The 18,636-nt window shown below is 41.2% G+C and overlaps 1 protein-coding gene across 4 annotated transcripts; it reads left to right on the top strand.

Moving 5' to 3' along the window:
* Positions 1 to 14: 14 nt before the first annotated feature.
* LOC105232767 (PHD finger protein rhinoceros) lies at positions 15 to 17,696 on the top strand. Of its 4 annotated transcripts, none has more exons than XM_011214588.4 (8): positions 15 to 609; positions 1,881 to 2,380; positions 2,445 to 3,281; positions 3,417 to 3,611; positions 3,696 to 3,912; positions 4,013 to 4,202; positions 4,278 to 4,834; positions 5,052 to 17,696. In XM_011214588.4, exons 3-8 carry the CDS (start codon positions 2,797 to 2,799, stop codon positions 15,612 to 15,614), a joined length of 12,207 nt encoding a protein of 4,068 aa, XP_011212890.2. In that variant the 5' UTR covers positions 15 to 609; positions 1,881 to 2,380; positions 2,445 to 2,796; the 3' UTR covers positions 15,615 to 17,696. The 4 variants fall into 4 exon arrangements, with proteins under 4 accessions (XP_011212890.2, XP_011212887.2, XP_011212886.2 ...); XM_011214585.4 differs by having other exon boundaries at positions 1,545 to 2,380; XM_011214584.4 differs by having other exon boundaries at positions 15 to 717; positions 1,545 to 2,380.
* The last annotated feature ends 940 nt before the right edge of the window (positions 17,697 to 18,636 follow it).

Below are 18,636 nucleotides of genomic sequence, written 5' to 3'. Positions count from 1 at the left end.
TTTATTTAAAATGTTTTTTTGCAGTTAATGTATAATATTGTGGACATATTAATTATTTCTTCATTATCAGAACTTCATCAAATTTTAGTCTAAACTTATCTTCTAATATGTTTTTACCAAATTTAGTATTTTCATTAATTTATTTTAAATTAAAGTTTTTGTGGCAAACATATTTCATAATGTTTTTTCTTTAAATTCTGCTAACAGCTGCAATTCAAACTGTAAAGGAATATATGTATCGAAATAACAATATTCTATTTGCGGTTTTAATCTGATAAGAAATTGTTTTCTTGTACATTTATACTTGCTATTACGAGAGATGATTGAGACGATAATAATCACATCACTGATTGATTTCATTCACAATAATGCAATCAGTTTTGAGAGTGTCGGATTAGCCATCTGGCGGCTTATTGAAGGAATGACAAGTGCAGCGAAGAAGTGGCTAAGGCGAAGTAAAAATGGAGTGTCGAAAAATTAATAATGGCGACGACGTCTTGTAAATATAAAAGAAATTGAAGAAAAGCAATTTCTACGGTGTGAATTTATCGAATTTCTCGTAAAAAAATATAAACTAAAACAAAAGTGCGCTTTGCGCATTAAAAAATGGTAAAAGTTGTGTGTGTAGTGAATGAAAATGTGTACGACGAGAAATTGCGGCGGCAAAAGTTAATTTTCTTAGCTTTCGATTGTAGCTATTCGCAAAAAAGGGAACAAGTAGGAAACAGCACCAGCGTAGAAAAAGTATTGTGCTCTTCGCAATATATATTCACAAATAGATATTGAAGAGAGAATGATTTAATATAAAAATGGTGTTTCTAATCGGTGGCCTAATTTAGTGGTGAATATAAGATTTTGTATAAAATAATTTTCATGTCGTGGATATATTGCATGTACTCTATACGAGCAAAAATTTACCATTTAATTTTACCAAAAGATCTTACCGCATATGTGACTATCCTGTTCACTCGCACGTGTATATGAATGGGTTCGTGGGCGACGGCTAGTGCGCTTAGTGTGGTTTTGCAGTGTATTTAGTTTTGCAATTGCGCGGAATTCGCCGCATATTATTAGTGTCATCTGTTGGTGAAATAATGCAATTTTTAGAATTTCCCGGCGAATTTGAAGAAGGCACAGGCCAACGAATATGTGGAGAAAAAACAAAAACAGTGTAAACTATTAATTTATTCGCATGTAATTAGTTGAATGATATTATGTAAAAAACAATGAATGATGAAAAGGAGGATCAATTTGGTGAGCGTTCTGCTCCACCTTATTGTGATTCTCCTTTGAGGGGTTAGTGTTATTCCTTATGTGCAGCTCTTCCAAATCATAGTATATAAAGTGGAAATCGAACGGTGCACCAAGTAATTTGTTTCTGTATGTAAGAGTGAGAGAGTGAATAGGTGAGAGTGAGCAAGAAGTAGATATCAATCGAAAAGACGAATAGCGAAGAGCATAAACGCAGTGCAAGGCATCAAAGTAAAACGCAGAGATTTCTTAAAAATTTATTTTTAATTTATATTTCACTTTTTCAAAATCAGGTATATAATGTAAATTTGAAAGGCCAACAAAAAACTAACATTTTTGAATTATACTATTTGATGGATACAACGTGTTTGAGACTTTCGAAATATGTAAACCCATTAGATATTTTCCAAAGTGCAAGGAGATCTTGAAAAACAAAAGAAAATATACACAAAATACACACTGCGAAAACTGATGCACAATAAAGACGGAAACTCATTCTAAAAGAAGGCGATAAATCGGTAAAAAGAACAATTTAGCCAATAACAATAATATATACTTTACCCGATTAGCTGCAATATCCAGTTCAACTGACAACAAATAATTTTAAAGTGTTTATCTCTGTAACTTAGCGAAAACATAAACGTGATTGTTAATAATATACGCGCAAATAATAATCATCAAAGACTATATCATACCTAACATTCATCGTACCAATTCTATGGTCATTAGTCAGCGGCATAATTTCCTCGCTACCAATTGGTAAACACTAACGCTCTTCTTGAATAGTTCAAGTGGGCGGGACGTGTTAAAAACAAAACTGTAGCTTTGTTGGAGCAGTTTTCAAAATTCATCAAAGTGGCGCGTTACGGGCACGGACAAGAAGCAGCGTCTCGCTCCATGTTTTCCCGACGCTTGCGACGACGTGTACGAGACTTAACGCCCCGCCACTATCGTACGTGCATACGTAAAGTGGCTAAAATTCCGAATCCCAACGCAAAAATATTAACACATACATTTTCAATAAAAGTGGGGACCAGTGTACAACCTGTACCACATGCTCATTTCCAGCAAAAACTGAAGCAACAACAAAGACAGCATTTGGTTAGCCACTTAAGGATTTAAGCATGTAGTAAGTCTTTTTGCTGATATTAAAAATGATCTCTACAAAACTATAATAATAAATCTAATTTCAGGTCTAATAATAAAAATTATTCAAAAGTGCAAACGAGAACACTTTCAAAGTTATAGTAGTGTTTATCCAATCACAATAAAAATCCAGCAACTACACGTTAGTGCATAAAGCAATCAAAAATTAAAAAAAAAAATAAATAAATAAAAACTGCACCATTTACTAAGAGTCACCAAACCAAATAGAAAATCACAACATAATTATTTAATGTTGTGCCTAAACACATCAATTAAAGCGGTGTAAAAAGTGACAATTTAATTACTAGATTTATTCTCCTAAAATACGTAAACCGTTGAGTAATTTGTTTTTTCTTGAGTTCACTTGAGCGAATAGAAATCAACTGTTACCAATGAAAGATGTCACAAAGAGGTAAACGCGGTAATCATCAACATCATCAAAGACTCGACGTCGAGCCACAACCTCCGCCAACAAAGCGACGCAAAGGTCGGCCGCCCAATGGTGGTGGGGGTAGCAATGGCAGTGGAAGTGCCGGAAGTGGTGGAGGTGGCGGTGGAGGTGGAGTAGGAAGTGGGCTCAATGGCAGCATTGGTGGCGGAAATGGTGGCAGTCATAGTGGTAGTGTAGTAGGTAGTGCACCTCTAAGTTTACCATACACCGCTTCCTCTTCAATAAGCAATAGTAATGCTGAAAATGAGCAAAACAGCGTAGTCGCTTTAATACCAGAAGAAATGGCCGCATTAGCTTCCACAAGTGCTAAAGTAGCAGCCAGCCAGGGTTCTTCATCCTCGGCGGCAGCGTGGCAACCGCGTTCAGTGGCAGATATTAAAATTTCAAGTATTTACAATCGAAGCTCAACGGAGGCACCAGCCGAGCTCTATCGGTATGTATTAAGGATAATCTTATTAATTTCCAAAGTCATATGTTATATGATTTCCAATTAGTAAATAAATTATATGAAATGACGTTTATGTTATGTGCATACATATATGAAACCACTTTATAATTTTACTTACAGCAAGGATCTCATAAGTGCAATGAAATTGCCGGATTCAGAGCCTTTGGCTAATTACGAGTATCTCGTAGTAAACGATCAGTGGAAGCAAGAGTGGGAAAAGGGTGTGCAGGTGCCTGTAAATCCCGATTCTTTGCCAGAGCCCACCGTTTACGTGCTGCCAGAACCAATAGTGCCGCCTGCGCATGACTTTAAACTGTAAGTACCGTCGACTTATTAAACATAGTCGATAGATACATGATCAAGTATTGCAATAATAATTTATATACATCTGCTTCTTAGTCCCAAAAATCGCTTCCTGCGCATTACGAAAGACGATACTTACTCCAGTGAGTTACATTGTCTTACAAATGTGGTCACTCAAGCAGAGAATACATGTGCCTACGATATTGATCCGGTCGATGAAGCTTGGCTGCTATTACTCAATTCCGATCGAGCGCAGTACGGTGCTTATTCCATAACGGAAACACAATTTGAACGCGTTATCGAAGAATTAGAGGTGGGTGTTAAATAGTTTGGTTGATTTTCCAAAAATTATATTTAGTCGTATAAAGTTAGAAATAATAATAATATTATAATTCATTTGTTCGTGTGTGCAGATACGATGTTGGGAGCAAATACAAGTAATCCTGAAAAACGAGGAAGGTCTTGGTATCGAATATGATGAAAACGTTATCTGTGACGTATGCAGATCTCCCGACTCTGAGGAAGCGAATGAAATGGTATTCTGTGATAATTGCAATATTTGCGTACATCAGGCATGTTATGGTATTACAGCGATTCCATCAGGTTCGTAAACCACCAAAGCTAGAGGATTAAATAATATCGCACTTCCTAATTACATTTTTACATATTTCTGATTAGGACAATGGCTTTGTCGGACGTGTTCGATGGGTATTAAACCGGATTGTGTACTATGTCCGAACAAAGGAGGGGCAATGAAATCCACTAAATCTGGCAAACATTGGGCGCATGTTTCCTGTGCCCTATGGATACCTGAAGTAAGCATTGGTTGTGTAGATCGCATGGAACCAATCACGAAGATCTCGAGCATTCCTTCGAGTCGTTGGGCACTTGTTTGTATTTTGTGTCGAGCACGTGTTGGAGCTTGCATACAATGTTCGGTAAAAACCTGTAAAACCGCTTATCACGTGACATGCGCTTTTCAACATGGCCTTGAGATGCGAGCAATTATTGAAGAGGGTAACGCGGAGGATGGTGTTAAACTGCGTTCATATTGCCAAAAGCATAGTGTTAGTAAAGGAAAAAAGGATGGTAGTGGTACACATAGCAGTAGCACAAATAAACATAACAGTACACATGGTGCAGCTAATGAAGAGGACGATTGTCGGCGACGCAAAAGTCGAAAATCTGATATGACATCAGAAGAACGCAATCAAGCGCGGGCTCAACGCTTACAGGTGAGTGCAGAGCATTCGATTTGAAATTAAATGGCTTTTAGAGTAAACATGGAAGATGCGATCCAAATTTCCTTAGCTTCTTTTTGTATAAGCTCTCTCAATCAATATTTTTTAGAGAGAAACTGTTATTTTTGAAACTTTGAATATTAATCTATACATATATTTTTATATTTTTATGTGTTTATTCATAATTTTCTTTATAATGTTCTTTTAACAGGAAGTCGAGGCTGAATTCGATAAACATGTCAACATTAAGGACATTAGTTGCCATTTGTTCGATGTGGATGACGATGCCATTGAATCGATTTACAATTACTGGAAGTTGAAACGAAAATCACGGCATAATCGTGCTCTGATTCCACCCAAGTCGGAGGACGTAGAAATGATAGCGCGTAAACAGGAACAACAGGATCTCGAGAATCACAAGTTGGTCGTACATTTACGTCAGGATTTGGAGCGTGTAAGAAATCTCTGTTATATGGTTAGTAGGCGGGAAAAGCTATCGCGATCCCTTTTCAAGCTGCGCGAACAGGTATTTTACAAGCAAATTTCAGTGCTTAGCGATGACAGTTTGCGGGAAGTTGGTGGTGGTGTTTCCAATGTGCCCAATGCGGTGATTGATGCTAACTTAGATGATAGCTTCAAAAATGCCGTTATTTACGCGAATGATGGTCCAACGCTGTACGATAGGTTTTATTCATCGAATAGCGGTGAAAGTATTCCTGCACAGTATCAAAATATTAACTTCATTTTAGAGAAGCTTTTAGGTAATGTGAAGGGAAATAAGGGAACAGGCAGAGGTTTAGGTGCGCGCACATCAACATCACCCACAAAACGAAAGAATACGCATAATTCAACGGCAACGGCAAATACAACTGCAAACACGAGTGCAAACTCGGTCACTTCTAGTGCGAGTGTTCCGGGTACTGGCAACAATAATAGCAATAGTAATAAAATCTCGCCAAATAAGAAAGTAAACAATGGTGCAATAGCAATAGCACAAGCGGGCGGTGCGTTGGTTGCGTCGTCGTCTACGTCATCGGCAGCAGGCACAGGAACGGGTAGTGAAAAACAGATCAATTCTAGTCGCCGCAGTTCAACTGGTGCAACTGGTGGTTGTGCCGCAAACTCAACAGTTCCGGAGAAAAATCGACTTTCGGCTTCGAAAAGTAACACAGTTAATAGCAATGTTTCGAATAATCGTACGATGTCAACTGAATCGCGTTCTCGTGGTACGAAAAGCGGAAATGTCGGTGAGAAGAGATCCCCTATGAAAGGCTCGACAAAACGTACGCATGACAGCAGCCAGTCGTCTAATAATAATTCGTCAGGGAGTTCATCCTCCGGTGATGATGACTCGTCATCGGAGGAAGAAGGAACGTCAACCGATTCGGGCAGTTCTGGTTCCGATGATGAATCAGACTCAGGCTCATGCACAACTGCATCGACATCAAGTGCCGGCAGTGGTGCGCAATCCGCTAGAGCAACCACAAGAAAATTATCACCTGCAAGAACAGGTAGCACAACACATGCCATTGCGACGGCTTCAAATCAAAATAAAAAGAAGCAGAGTTATGTGCGATCCGCGGAATTGCGACAGAAGCAAAGACGAAAAAGTGCTAGCAATAACATCGCCGCCACAGGAACTGGACGAGGTGATACTTCTGCGCCGACAGTGCTGTCCAGTTCTAGTGATGAAGAACCAGATAACCGATCAGTACCTGCCAAACATCAACACCAACAACAGCAACAGCAATCTAAGTCAACAAAACAAAACCATATTAGTCCGAAAAAATCTACTAGCCTCAGCACAACAACAACAACATCGTCATCTACTGCCCCAACAACAGGAGCACCGCCAGTCACAGCGAATCGTGGACGAGACTTCCTATCACAGATGGCCAAACAGTTGCAAGAAGAGAAGGGCTCTGAGAGTACATCCAGCGACGAAAGTGAGGAGTTGTTGCCACTAAAAGGGGCTGATAGAAATACAAACGGCACGAGTGGAGCGATATCCGCAAATGCTGGTCCAATTTCGTCCCTGATGGGTCGTACGGCGTCTATTGTTCAACAAATATACTCAGATTCCGAGAGCCTCTCTGGCGGCGAAGTCGATAAGGACGAACGCGCCATGGAGAGTAATGTAAGCGATTCGCAAAACCAACAAACTATACGTACTAAGGCAGCACTTAAGGAATTCACTTTGCAACAACAACAACAGTCATCCACAGCCTTAAACAGTCGTGGGAAGAAGGAGTCGACGTCAAAGACTATAAATACACAAAGAACACTTGAGCGGAAGTTGGATCAAAAACAGGCGTCAGGCGGCTTAAATAAATCCACAGTTGATGCTCAGAGTCGAGGTAAAAAGACTAGCGCGGCGGCAATCGAACGACAAAATAAGATAACGGCGGACTTATTGGTTGTACCACAGCGACAGGCGGCGAAAAAGGCGTCGGAAAATATGCGTTCGACAGGTATTTATACGACTTCTACTGGGGCAGCGGTTGGTACGGTAAATACCTTAAATATGTCCGATCGTGAAACAACAGAAAAGGCCAAAGAACAACGCTCAGACAAGGAAAGTGAGAGGGTGAAAGCAAAGGAATCTGGCATGAAGAGCGAGGCTGATAAGGCTGACAAAACGCGTGCCAAAGATAAAACTCTCAGCAGTAGTGTGGTTAAGGCTGCTGAAATCGACTCCAAAGAAAAAGAAAAGGAGAAGGAAAGAAGTAAAGATAAAGAAAGGGAACGAGTAACAGGAAAGCGCGGACGGCCACCGAAGATAAACCGCGAAACTGAATCCGTTACAGTTCCAATATCAGCGCAGAAAGACAATGAACAATCTTCCAAAAACGAGTTCAACTCGCCAAGTCGAGGCCGTAAGGATGAAAAGAATGCCAGTAAAACGGCCGATGTTCACCATGCAAAATCCGCTTCAATAGCAACCGAAAGGAGTACACGCCATTCTATCGATCAAACGACGGTTGATGCGGGTAAATCTAGTGCTCCAACGACTCCTAAAACAAATGAATTGAAGGCGAACAATATTCTCGTAGCTTATGTGCCCCAAAGACAAGCTGCTAAAAAGGCTGCTGAGCAACTTAAAAGCAGTGGTAAACTTCCTGCCGTAAATGAAGCTATGCCTGAAGAGAAGGAGCGACAAGAACGCAATGAGAAGGAAAGCAAATTGAGAACACCCGACGGCCGAAGTACTCGCATGCCGCCTATGCGACGAATGTCTATGCGGGATAACACATCTCTCACTTCGAAAGAAGCCGTAGCAACAGTAGCTAAGACTCCTACAAGTAGCAGACGTCGCTCTAAGGATACATCTGTGGAAATATCGTCACAACAACAGCAACAACAAACTCCTACCAAGAAGTCTACTGCTGCTGCAGTACTGTCAGAGTCCTCAAGTTCTGGTTCAGATGGCAGCACTAGTTCATCCTCATCGGATGGCAGTAGTGACAGCGGTAGTAGCAGTGACTCCAGTGATGCAGAAAGTGAAGTGGCTGAGGAGGAAGAAAGGCTTACTCGCGCAACCGCCGCCAATAAACGATCACCTCGTAAATCAATTGACAAGCCGCCTGCCGCGGCACGACATAACTCATCCTCTAATAACACTACCAGTGCAACGACAACTACCAAGTCGCCCAAAAGCTCTCCACAAAAGCAGCTGCGACGCAATATTAGCAACACAAGTAGTAGCAGTGGTAATGCCGTCACTGTTGAAGAGCCTGCAGAAAATAAACAGCCGAAATCGACCAAACGTAAATTATCCTTGGATGATAAGACAAAGAAGCCGACGGTCAAACAAGCTTCAACAGATGCAGCTGTTGTGGACGATGAGGAGGAAGGTACTGCTTCGGCTCAACTGAATTCAATGTGTACTCGTGCAATGCGTCGATCAAAGTCCGGGCCGTCGTCGCCACCTCATCAATCGCAGTTAACGACTGAAACAGATAAAAAGGTAGATCAAAAGCTGCAATCAAAGTCACCGAAGTCAATACCGTTGACACACTCAATCTCTTCAACTTCCGATCGCATATCCGAAAGTGATAGTGAAAAGAGTAAAACTGTTCTAACGTTAACTGAGGAAATAACGCAGCGAAAGGCTTCAAATAGCAATTCAAATAGCTCAATTGCTACAAGTCAGCAGGGTAACAGCAAGAATCAGAATAAAAATCAAGGTTCTTTGGATAAACTGTTAAATAAATTAGAGCAAGAAGCAAGCAGAAGTTCCATGATTGGTGCAATGGATACTGGAACACCGCTACCAGTCTCACTGTTACCATCAAATATTCTGGACGAAAAATCAGATGCCAAAGAAATAGCGTCAACGACGACACCAACGTCAACATCAACACCAGTCGTTGATGCAACACTCACAGTTCCACCTGAGCCTCCAAAGATTATTATTGATACGAAAAATGAAAGCGGTGAGGTACCAATGGATATTGATGAGGAATTAACTACGGCACCGACACATACGACGCTACCATCGAGTAAGATTTGTGACTTGGAGGATATCGACGAACGGCCACCAGCAGCACCCATGCCAGCTTCCCCACCATCCCCAGCAACATCGGTGTCGGATGACGAACTGTCGAATGCATCGGATGAACGAAGCTCCGTTACTGGCGGTAGAAGACGACGACGTCTACATAGAAGACATCGACGTACACGACCTGGAAGCCCGCCATTATCACCCGAAGAGGAGCATACACATCACACTCAACACTTACTAAATGAGATGGAGCTATTGCGGGAGCTTGAAGAGGAACGAAAAATGGCGGCTAATGCCAGCAAATACTCAGCGTCATCGTCATCGCCGGCAGTGGCCGTTATACCGCCCGAACCGCCAGAAATTATTGAGTTGGATTCGAATTCGAATTCTACGGGTAGTGATCGACTCAAACAACAACAACAACAACAACCACCACAAATTCTTCACCAACAAAAACAACAAATGCAGCAACAACATTCTCAGCGACTGGAGGAACCTCAACAACAACAAGAGATTACTGGACAAATTGCACAAACAACATCGGTACCACAAACACCTGCCTCGCCTTCGTCCTCACCTGCTTTGGTGGTTGACATATCTGGCGGAACGCCTATACAAAAATCTAATACCGAAGGCAATATTAGCATACCGCCAACACCTCTTAACATTTCATTACAAGAATCTCAGAATAATTTGGATGAAAACTCTCAAGGCACTGCGAACATAGCCGAAATGAATAGCAGTAATAGTCGACACCAACCGATCGTAGACACGATACTCGATATGGAAGATAATGCACATCAAAAGCAACGACAACAACAACAAAACGCATTTGCAAATGCTTTAATGAGTGCAGCTTCCTCATTTTCGACAAATGCGAATGCTGATTCGGTGCTGGATGAGCCGGCTGATAGTCTGAGCCTTTTGGGCACTTCAACTAAAGAATTGTCGGAGGAAGATAGTTTTCTTGCTACTCGTAACTTGGTTGAAAAGCTGCGTAAAAAGCGCATACGCACTGACGAGCCTAAGGAAGCCGACCTATTGAAGCCTCCTCCCACACCCGCCATACCCTCAGTATTTCCATTCCACAATGCTGCCGATCCTGAAGACATTATACATGTACAAAAGGAGAATGCAGAAGCAGCAGCTGAGGTCGCTGATGTAAGTAGTTGCCTATTCGCTCGTCACGGCAACAAAGCCAACAGTGGATCGTTGTTGCCGTTAGACCAGTCAAATATTAATGAAGTGAAAGACGGCAATGTCTTGGCTACACCACCGGTCACATTGACACCTACTTCCAATGCTTACAACCGTACGCCGCATTCTGTAGTCACAACACCAAATGCAACACCGAACTCGAATGCTTCAATGAATACAATGAATGTGGTTGCCAGCGCTAATTTGCCGAGTACGAACAACAGCAATACTAATCTCGGATCATTGACATTCCCCGAGCCGGTAGTGGGTTTCATGGATAAAAACGTCGCGTCTGATATATGCAATGTACCAATTTCACCGTTACAACAACAGCAAACGCAACAGCATGCGGGCAACTATGGACAGACACAACAGACACAGCCACAACCACCACCACCGGATGTGGCAGAGATAACTTCGTTCCTCGAAAAGGAACTCGCCAACAAAGCCAACATTAAGGGTGGAGCTGTAAGTTGTTTCAACAAAATGCCAAACACCGCGGGAGGAAATGTTAATGCGGTGCCTGGAGCGCCAGATTTTGTGGATTTGCATGCTGCCGCGACTGCAAAGGATAATATTGACTTTACCGGTGCTAATAGAGGTGTAGGTACCAACAACAAGTTAGTGGTTGATTGTGATTATGATGAGAATACACGGATGCAATCGCCATATGCGTTGCGCGCCACGCGGCTCTGGAATGAGAATGAAATGATCGCGGCACGACGCTCGTCATCGCCAAGCTCAGTTTCGGAATCTAACGACCAAACAAGCGCAATGGAAATGCAACAGCAACAACAACAACATCAACAGCTGCAGCATCAGCAAAAACAAAACCTACAGCATTTGCAACAAGTGAGTCACTCCATGCAACAACAACAGCAACAACCACCCCCACATTTACAGTCTAAGGATTTGGTGGGCAACAATGCACTTAACTCTCAGGGAGCGACACTGCAACAGGCAGCGGTAGCGCAAAATTGCAATAAGGGCTACTTCAACCGGGTTGACAGCTACGATATACCGTTTACCCATACCCAACAGCAATCAGCGCAACAGCAGTCGCCTTTGGTCAATGGCATCGATTCGATAATGCGTTACAATCAAGGCTACAACCAACAGCAAACAACGCCCACGCACACGCCACAACAGCAACAACGCCAGACCACACCAAATCAAGGTAATAATCAGTATAACGGCGGTTCTGTCGGCCTTTTTCACAATACTCCTGCGGCTATGCCGGTCATGAGTCAAATGCCTTTTGTGCCCAATTCTTCCGTCGGTGCTATGTATCCAACATCGACAAGTATGAGTGGCAATGTTGCGATGACAACAACTACTGCTCAGCAGCAGCAGCAGCAGCAGCAGCAACAACAGCAACCGTCTAATGACGTTGGAATGTACGGTATGCGCAGTAATGATCCCAACACAACAGTTCCAAATACCGCCATGGCTGGTACAGCGCCGCAAACTCAATACGGCGGCGCTGCATTTACATCTTCAACACACAACTTGGCATTAACAGCGGCCATAGTTGGTACACCGGGTGGCCCATCGCTATTGGATCATCATTCACCTCACCACCATCAGCATGCCATGCATGCCCAACAATCGGCGGTATCGCAACAGCAACCGCAAACTGCACAGTATGGCATGGGTGTGGCGTCGGATAACGCTGCCGCGCCTGGCTTGTACAATCAAATGATGAGTACCTGCGCCGAAGCCATAATGCCCGTGCCGTCTTCGAATCAACACCAACAACAACAGCAACAGGCGCAAACACCGCAAAACACATCACCCACAAAGGAGTCGCCGTCGAAGCGTTCATCTTCACGATACAATCAGCAACAACAACAAACTCCACGCAACTCGCACAAGTCGCCACAAATTCAGCACAAATCCCCTGGCAAATCGCCGCGCCAAATGGAGCTGCTTAGTAAACAGTTACAAATGCAGCAACAACAACAACAACAGACACAACAACAGCAACAAGCGCTGACTGAATACACAAACATTCCACAGAAGCCGCCACCGCCGCCACCTAAATACGATCCATTGACGCATACATTGGCGGGTAAACCCCGGCAGCGTGCACCACGTGGTACCGGCGCTGGGTCGCGCGGCCGTGGGCGTGGTCGTGGTCGAGGGCGAGGTAGTAGCGCCACCAACGCGGTCATACCACTACCACCGCAGATACAGCATGATGGTAATACTCATTATGTGAACAATTTGGTCGGTACGCCATTTGAATTCAATTACGATGAGGATCTGACAGCACCGGGCGTCGAGAACTTGCAATCGCTGCGCGATCGTCGACGTTCATTTGATGCTCGTTGCAATCAACAGGCGGCATTGTCCCATCCACATCAACAGACCACGTCCGATGCCCAAAAGTACACCAGTCCATCGGCGTATGGCAGTTGCAAAGTTCGCGGTGCTGGCGCCAGCGTAACAAATTCTGCCACCGCTAGTGGTTTGGTGAACTGTAACAACAGCGGCAGTGGCAGTCGTAGCACATCGCATTTAGCAGACGCGCTCAAAGCGAACAATGCGAGCAGTTGTGATCACTCCAGTACACAGCAATCACTTTTACATTCCATTGTACAGCCTGTGCTGCCGGGTCCGGTGGACATGCGTACTTATAACGTTTACGAAGCATCAGCATCACAAGAAACATACAACAATAATTTGTTGAGTGACTTCGATTCTGGTGCTGCAGAGCAAACACTTCCCGAGTTCGATGAGGAGGATGAAAAGGAATTCCAATCGGCGTTACGTGCAACTGGTTCTACCATCTCCACAAAGCAATTAACACCAGCTGCAAGCGGCAATAATACAACTGCAGGCAACATCGGTGGAAATGTTGGTGCGACAGCGTCAAGTCTAATAGGAAATACGAGCACTGTGTCGGCGTTGAATAACGTTAACACAACTGGCAGTGGTCTCTCGAACACGTGTGCATCCTCCATTATTTCGGACCTTATAATGCCAGCTGATTTGCAGACTTCAATGGAGACCACCTCCGAAGAGGTCTCTATCGATTCGGATACAACGCTCACAACAAAGGCCTCACTCTCTGATTCGCGTAATCAGCTTAAATTGAAAATCAAAGGACCACTTGCATGTCCTGACGGCAGTTACAGTTACAATTCGTCGAGTACCTCGATAAGTGTACACACGACCAATATGACACAGGCAGCTGCCGGCATTGTGCAAACATCTGTTTCAATTCATAGCCAAATTTCGGCCGGTGTGGTTAGTGGTGCGTCTGTAAGTGGCGGAGGCAATAGTAGCAGCGGTGGCATGAACTCTCGACGCATGCGTAAAAAGGAGTTGCTCAGCCTGTATGTGGTGCAAAAGGACACCAATATGGATGATTCATCTGGAGGACTGCCACCTACTGATGTAGGTTTGACAAATACCGTTGATAGTTTACGCAAGGGTGATGGCTTGGGTGGCACGCTTGATGAATACGGTAGCGAGTTGGGTCTGCAAGGAAGTTCGAAACGTTCTAAGAAAAATTCAGGTCGCGAACTACGTTCAATGGATGGAGTTAATGATTTGAATGATAGCAGCACGGTTTTGGGTAACGATGGACGCCGGCGTAGCGCTTGTTCATCAGGCAGCACTGATGAGCGTGGTGGAAAAACTGGGGCAGCATCAAGTGCTGGGAAGCGACGAGGACGCAGCAAAACGCTTGAGGGTTCGGAAGATGAGCCCACACCAAAACTGAAGATCAAGATTCGTGGCTTAGCCGATGGAAGTGCTAGTGCGACGGCAATTAGTGGTAATTCTACGTACGATAACACCTATCAATATGATATGTCGCGCCGAATGGTTAGCTGTCCTCCTAAGAAACGTTTGACATCAAATTACACACCGCCCACTTTAGAGGATTATCGCCGAGAGTCGATGAACTATCGCAAAATGGTTATGCAAGACTTTGGCGAAGACGATGAAGAACGCACACGACGTGGTGCTAGTAGTAGCCTATTAGATACCTCTATATTACCACCTGCTAAAAAACCAAAGTCTTCCAAACCGAAGAAAGACAAAAAAGAGAAGAGACGTAATAAGGAGAAACAAACTTCTCCAGCGTCTGGAGTGGGTGATATGGGTATGGCAGCGACTGTTGTTGAGAATATGGCAAGTGCCTCACCAGGTGAACCACCAAAGTTGATTATACGTATAGGTAAACGGAAAGCAGATGTGCCCGAGAATCCAGAACGTTCCACCTCCGCTGAAGCTGCAGCCACACCACCAATGAACGCTGCGCCGATACGCTTGAAATTGGCGAGAGCCTCTGATGGTGGTGGTTATGTTATAGGAAACAAAAAGAAAAAAGAAAAGCGTACACCAACATCAACCTCCACCCCCACAATCACACCCGCTTCAACACCAGGTGGCAACACAAACATCAACCTATTGGCGCCAACGACATCTTCAGCACACACTACACCTACCACCAAAACCATTAGCGATTTCACCGGCGACGACTCAGCAAATTACAACTGCAATATAAGCGGTGATCGTACAACACCGAATGTCGTCGATGTGCTAAATAATTTTGGCGACGTCAACGTCGCAGGTGGCATTAGTAATCGCGAAGAAACCGATCCGCTTTCGTCGACGCCAAAAGAAGCGAGCACACCGTCCCCGCGTCTGGTCATCGATACGTGCAAAGGTGTTGATGTGCATGATTCCAACACGGCGAGCTCCCTGGCTGAAGCCATGTCCATAAGCACGGGTTTAGGGGGCGAAATTGGAACTATGAGTAGCGCTTTTGCGCCCATAGCACCACTTACCGTTAACTGTAATGAGCACAGCAGTGGCAACAGCAACAGTCATAGCCATAGTGCCAGTAGTAGCAGTAGCGGTGCCAGCGCCAGTGGTAGTAGTATAAGCGGTGGCAGTCTAAACAGCAACCACAATACAGCCAATAATGCCAACAACAACAACAACAACAGCAACAACAATAGCAGCAGTAATAGTCACAATAACAATAATAATAACAACAATAATAACAACAGTAATAGTGGTTTACTTCCATTAAACAAAGACTGCGAAGTCAGATGATAATCACGAAATTGGTCCCCGCTCAAACATCAGCGGTTTTAGTGGGCGCCATTAGTTATATATATATGTAGTTAGTTAGTAAACGAACAGAAAGTGGGCGCATGTGCAAAGGAATAAATAAGGCTAAGCATTGAGAGCAAAAAGATCGCTCGGCGCGTAGCGAAACGTACAAGTTGAGTGTTGGAGCTTAATTCTTTTAATATAATTAAACATTTTTATTTAGTATGTTTTTAGGGAAAAAGTGTATAATACGTCAGAATTTTATCAAAAGAACAATAAGAATCACAACTAAACATCATTTTATTTTATACATTTTATTTGAAAAAAAAATAAAAAAACGCATTTTAACGTGTATAACTTTTTAACTACTTGATTGGGACACACACACCACTCCCCGAGCCATGTTGTTTTTCATTAAATGTGCACAGCAAGTCAAATGCCCTTGGTTACACAGCATATATGCATTCAAATGCTTTAAAAGAAATTTGTCGTAAAAATAGATACTATATTAAAACTATGTATATTTTTAGGTTGAATTATTTTATTAGAAAAATTATTTTTATATTTATTGAATCAATTATTACATAAAGAAAGCGCATGTCAGCTCGATTATGTGATGGGCGAAATTTTTTTCTTTGTATTGAAATGTTCCGTAACATGTTATTCCGCAAGAAAAACATTGTACATTAAAACTTGTATATTATGTTCATATTTTGTTATAAATAATTTTATTTAAAGTCCAACATTTAGTTATATGATGATTTTACACGCCGATAACTAAGTGGTTTAACCCAAAAACAATTAAGTCTAATAAAAATTACTTGTTTTTTTACATATTTGAAAAATTGCTATGAACTTAAATTGCCTTTCTCGATTTGTACATTTCGATGCTAAAATACCATTTAATAAAAATGCTTTTTAGTAAACCGATTTCGAGAAATGTTTGTATGTATGTTCATAAATCGCATTGCAAACTTAGATTAGACTGAAAGATTTACTTGTTTGACTGAGGCGGCATAAAAAAATGATCCTAACGAGTCCAATGCAGGTTCTACATAGTTTTAGTTTATTCTAATTTCCTTTGTGATAAACGGCATACTGAGCGCTAGTTGTCAGCGGTTTGGCTTTTTTTGCAAGTTTAGTATTGGCGTTGGCACAACCATTACCACGTTTCACCAACGATTTTTTAGAATAAAAAATTTTAAATACCATTTGTATATTTTGGGTCCTAATGAATGCTCCAATTTTAAACTAAATGACATTTAAATGCGCAGTTGTACATACAACACAAATAAAATATTTGTAAAATATTATAAATATATTATTAGAGAAAAAAGCATTGTTAAACAAAAGTCGCCGTCGTATTAGTTTAGAACAAAAGGAAGGATCCCTTAGCAGTTAGTAAATAAAAAAAATTATAAATTAAACAAAAAAACAAAAGCAACTTAGTCCTTACAGTGAGTATGTTTGTATGATGTGTACACACCACCCAATTTGTAGATATGTAAGGCATGAGTTTAGCGTGGCAACAATAGTATGTTTTTATTTGTATTTGTATTTTCAATTACTACATTTTTAATTTGTTTTAGACGCATAAGTGAAAATGAAAACAATTATTATATAAAGAGTATATATAAAATACTTATAACTGGCAAAATAAAAAATAAAAAAAGTAAATATATACATACATTACATGAAAAGTTAGTATAATTAAAAAAATAAAAACAAAATCAAATAAGTGGAAAGTTAATGTTAATACAGTTGAGAATTAAATAATAAAATGCCAAAAAACCCGCAGTAAACTGAAATAAGTATATGATATACATATAAATACGATTGATATATATACATATAGATGATATATATATATATATATATATATATATTAATACAGTGGTAAAGTATGCAAATGGCATCGCAGAAATTAGTTTTAAACAAAAATAGAAACTTGATAATGCTGATGATGATTATTATTATATTAAATTTATTATTGTATTAAAATTAATTAATTGATTAACTGAAACTAATTAATGTTTAAGTAAAACAAGCAATTAAGAATAAACATATTCCAAAATTAATAAACACTTTCAATTGAACGTACTTATGTATATCCTATATACTATAATACGTTTGTGGGTAATGGGAAAGGTGTCTTGGTCAATTTTGACGCACGCATATAGGTCTGTCTATATCCATAAGTAATTGATTGGTCGCTAATTTGCTATATCGGCTTAGAAGTCATTTTGAAATATAATTTAGGAGGACACAGAGAAGTTGCATTATCCCAGCATAATCCTCTTCACTTCTTCATGCGTTGTTTACAACATTGGGTAAGTCAACTTTAGAATTTTCATTCAAACGGGATATCAAACCCAAATCTATTTTAAGATATATCATTATTTTGCAAAAAGTCACGATCTCTTCTGCTTCGGATTTCAGTAAGGGCTTTAGTAACCAGTTAAATTGTGATAGCGTTTTCTTGGAGTTGTTCCTAAATTTCGCTTCAACCAAATTCAACTTTTTTTTGCCGTATTCGATGCGTTCTTACTCGTTTGCTAATTTTGAGCTTTCTTCTTTTGTGGAAAATTGTATCAAATTGAACGCAAGACTATTTTGCTATAATTTTGATATAATTTCTTTCTACTATTTTGGTTTTTGTTCGATATGTCACTTTCCCACTCTCCAAATTTTGCCAAATCAAACTGATTTTTCGTTGTTCTTTAAAATGCGTTTCAAATAAACCCAGTGGGAAATGAAGTTAATGAAAGGAAGGAAAATTGCAGTTATATTCGTGAGTGCAGCGTTAGATGTGTGTAAACATTTAGTCGATGCCTGTAAATTCGTACAATCGTCAATTATCTTTATAGTGTTAACAATAAATAGTAGGAAATAGAGAATTAATTGTGCAAAGTAAGACTGACGACGGCGTTATCTGCTTGTCGTTCCGCGGCTCCTTAATACTCACAAATGTATATTTGTACAGAAAAGTGTAGTTGTTGTAATATATAAATTTTTAAAGAGA

This window comes from Bactrocera dorsalis, chromosome 5 (genome assembly GCF_023373825.1).
Source record: "Bactrocera dorsalis isolate Fly_Bdor chromosome 5, ASM2337382v1, whole genome shotgun sequence".
In the NCBI taxonomy this organism is placed as follows: domain Eukaryota; kingdom Metazoa; phylum Arthropoda; class Insecta; order Diptera; family Tephritidae; genus Bactrocera; species Bactrocera dorsalis.
The sequence above is the reverse complement of the archived record's forward strand: the minus strand, read 5'-3'. Positions and strand labels throughout refer to the sequence as shown.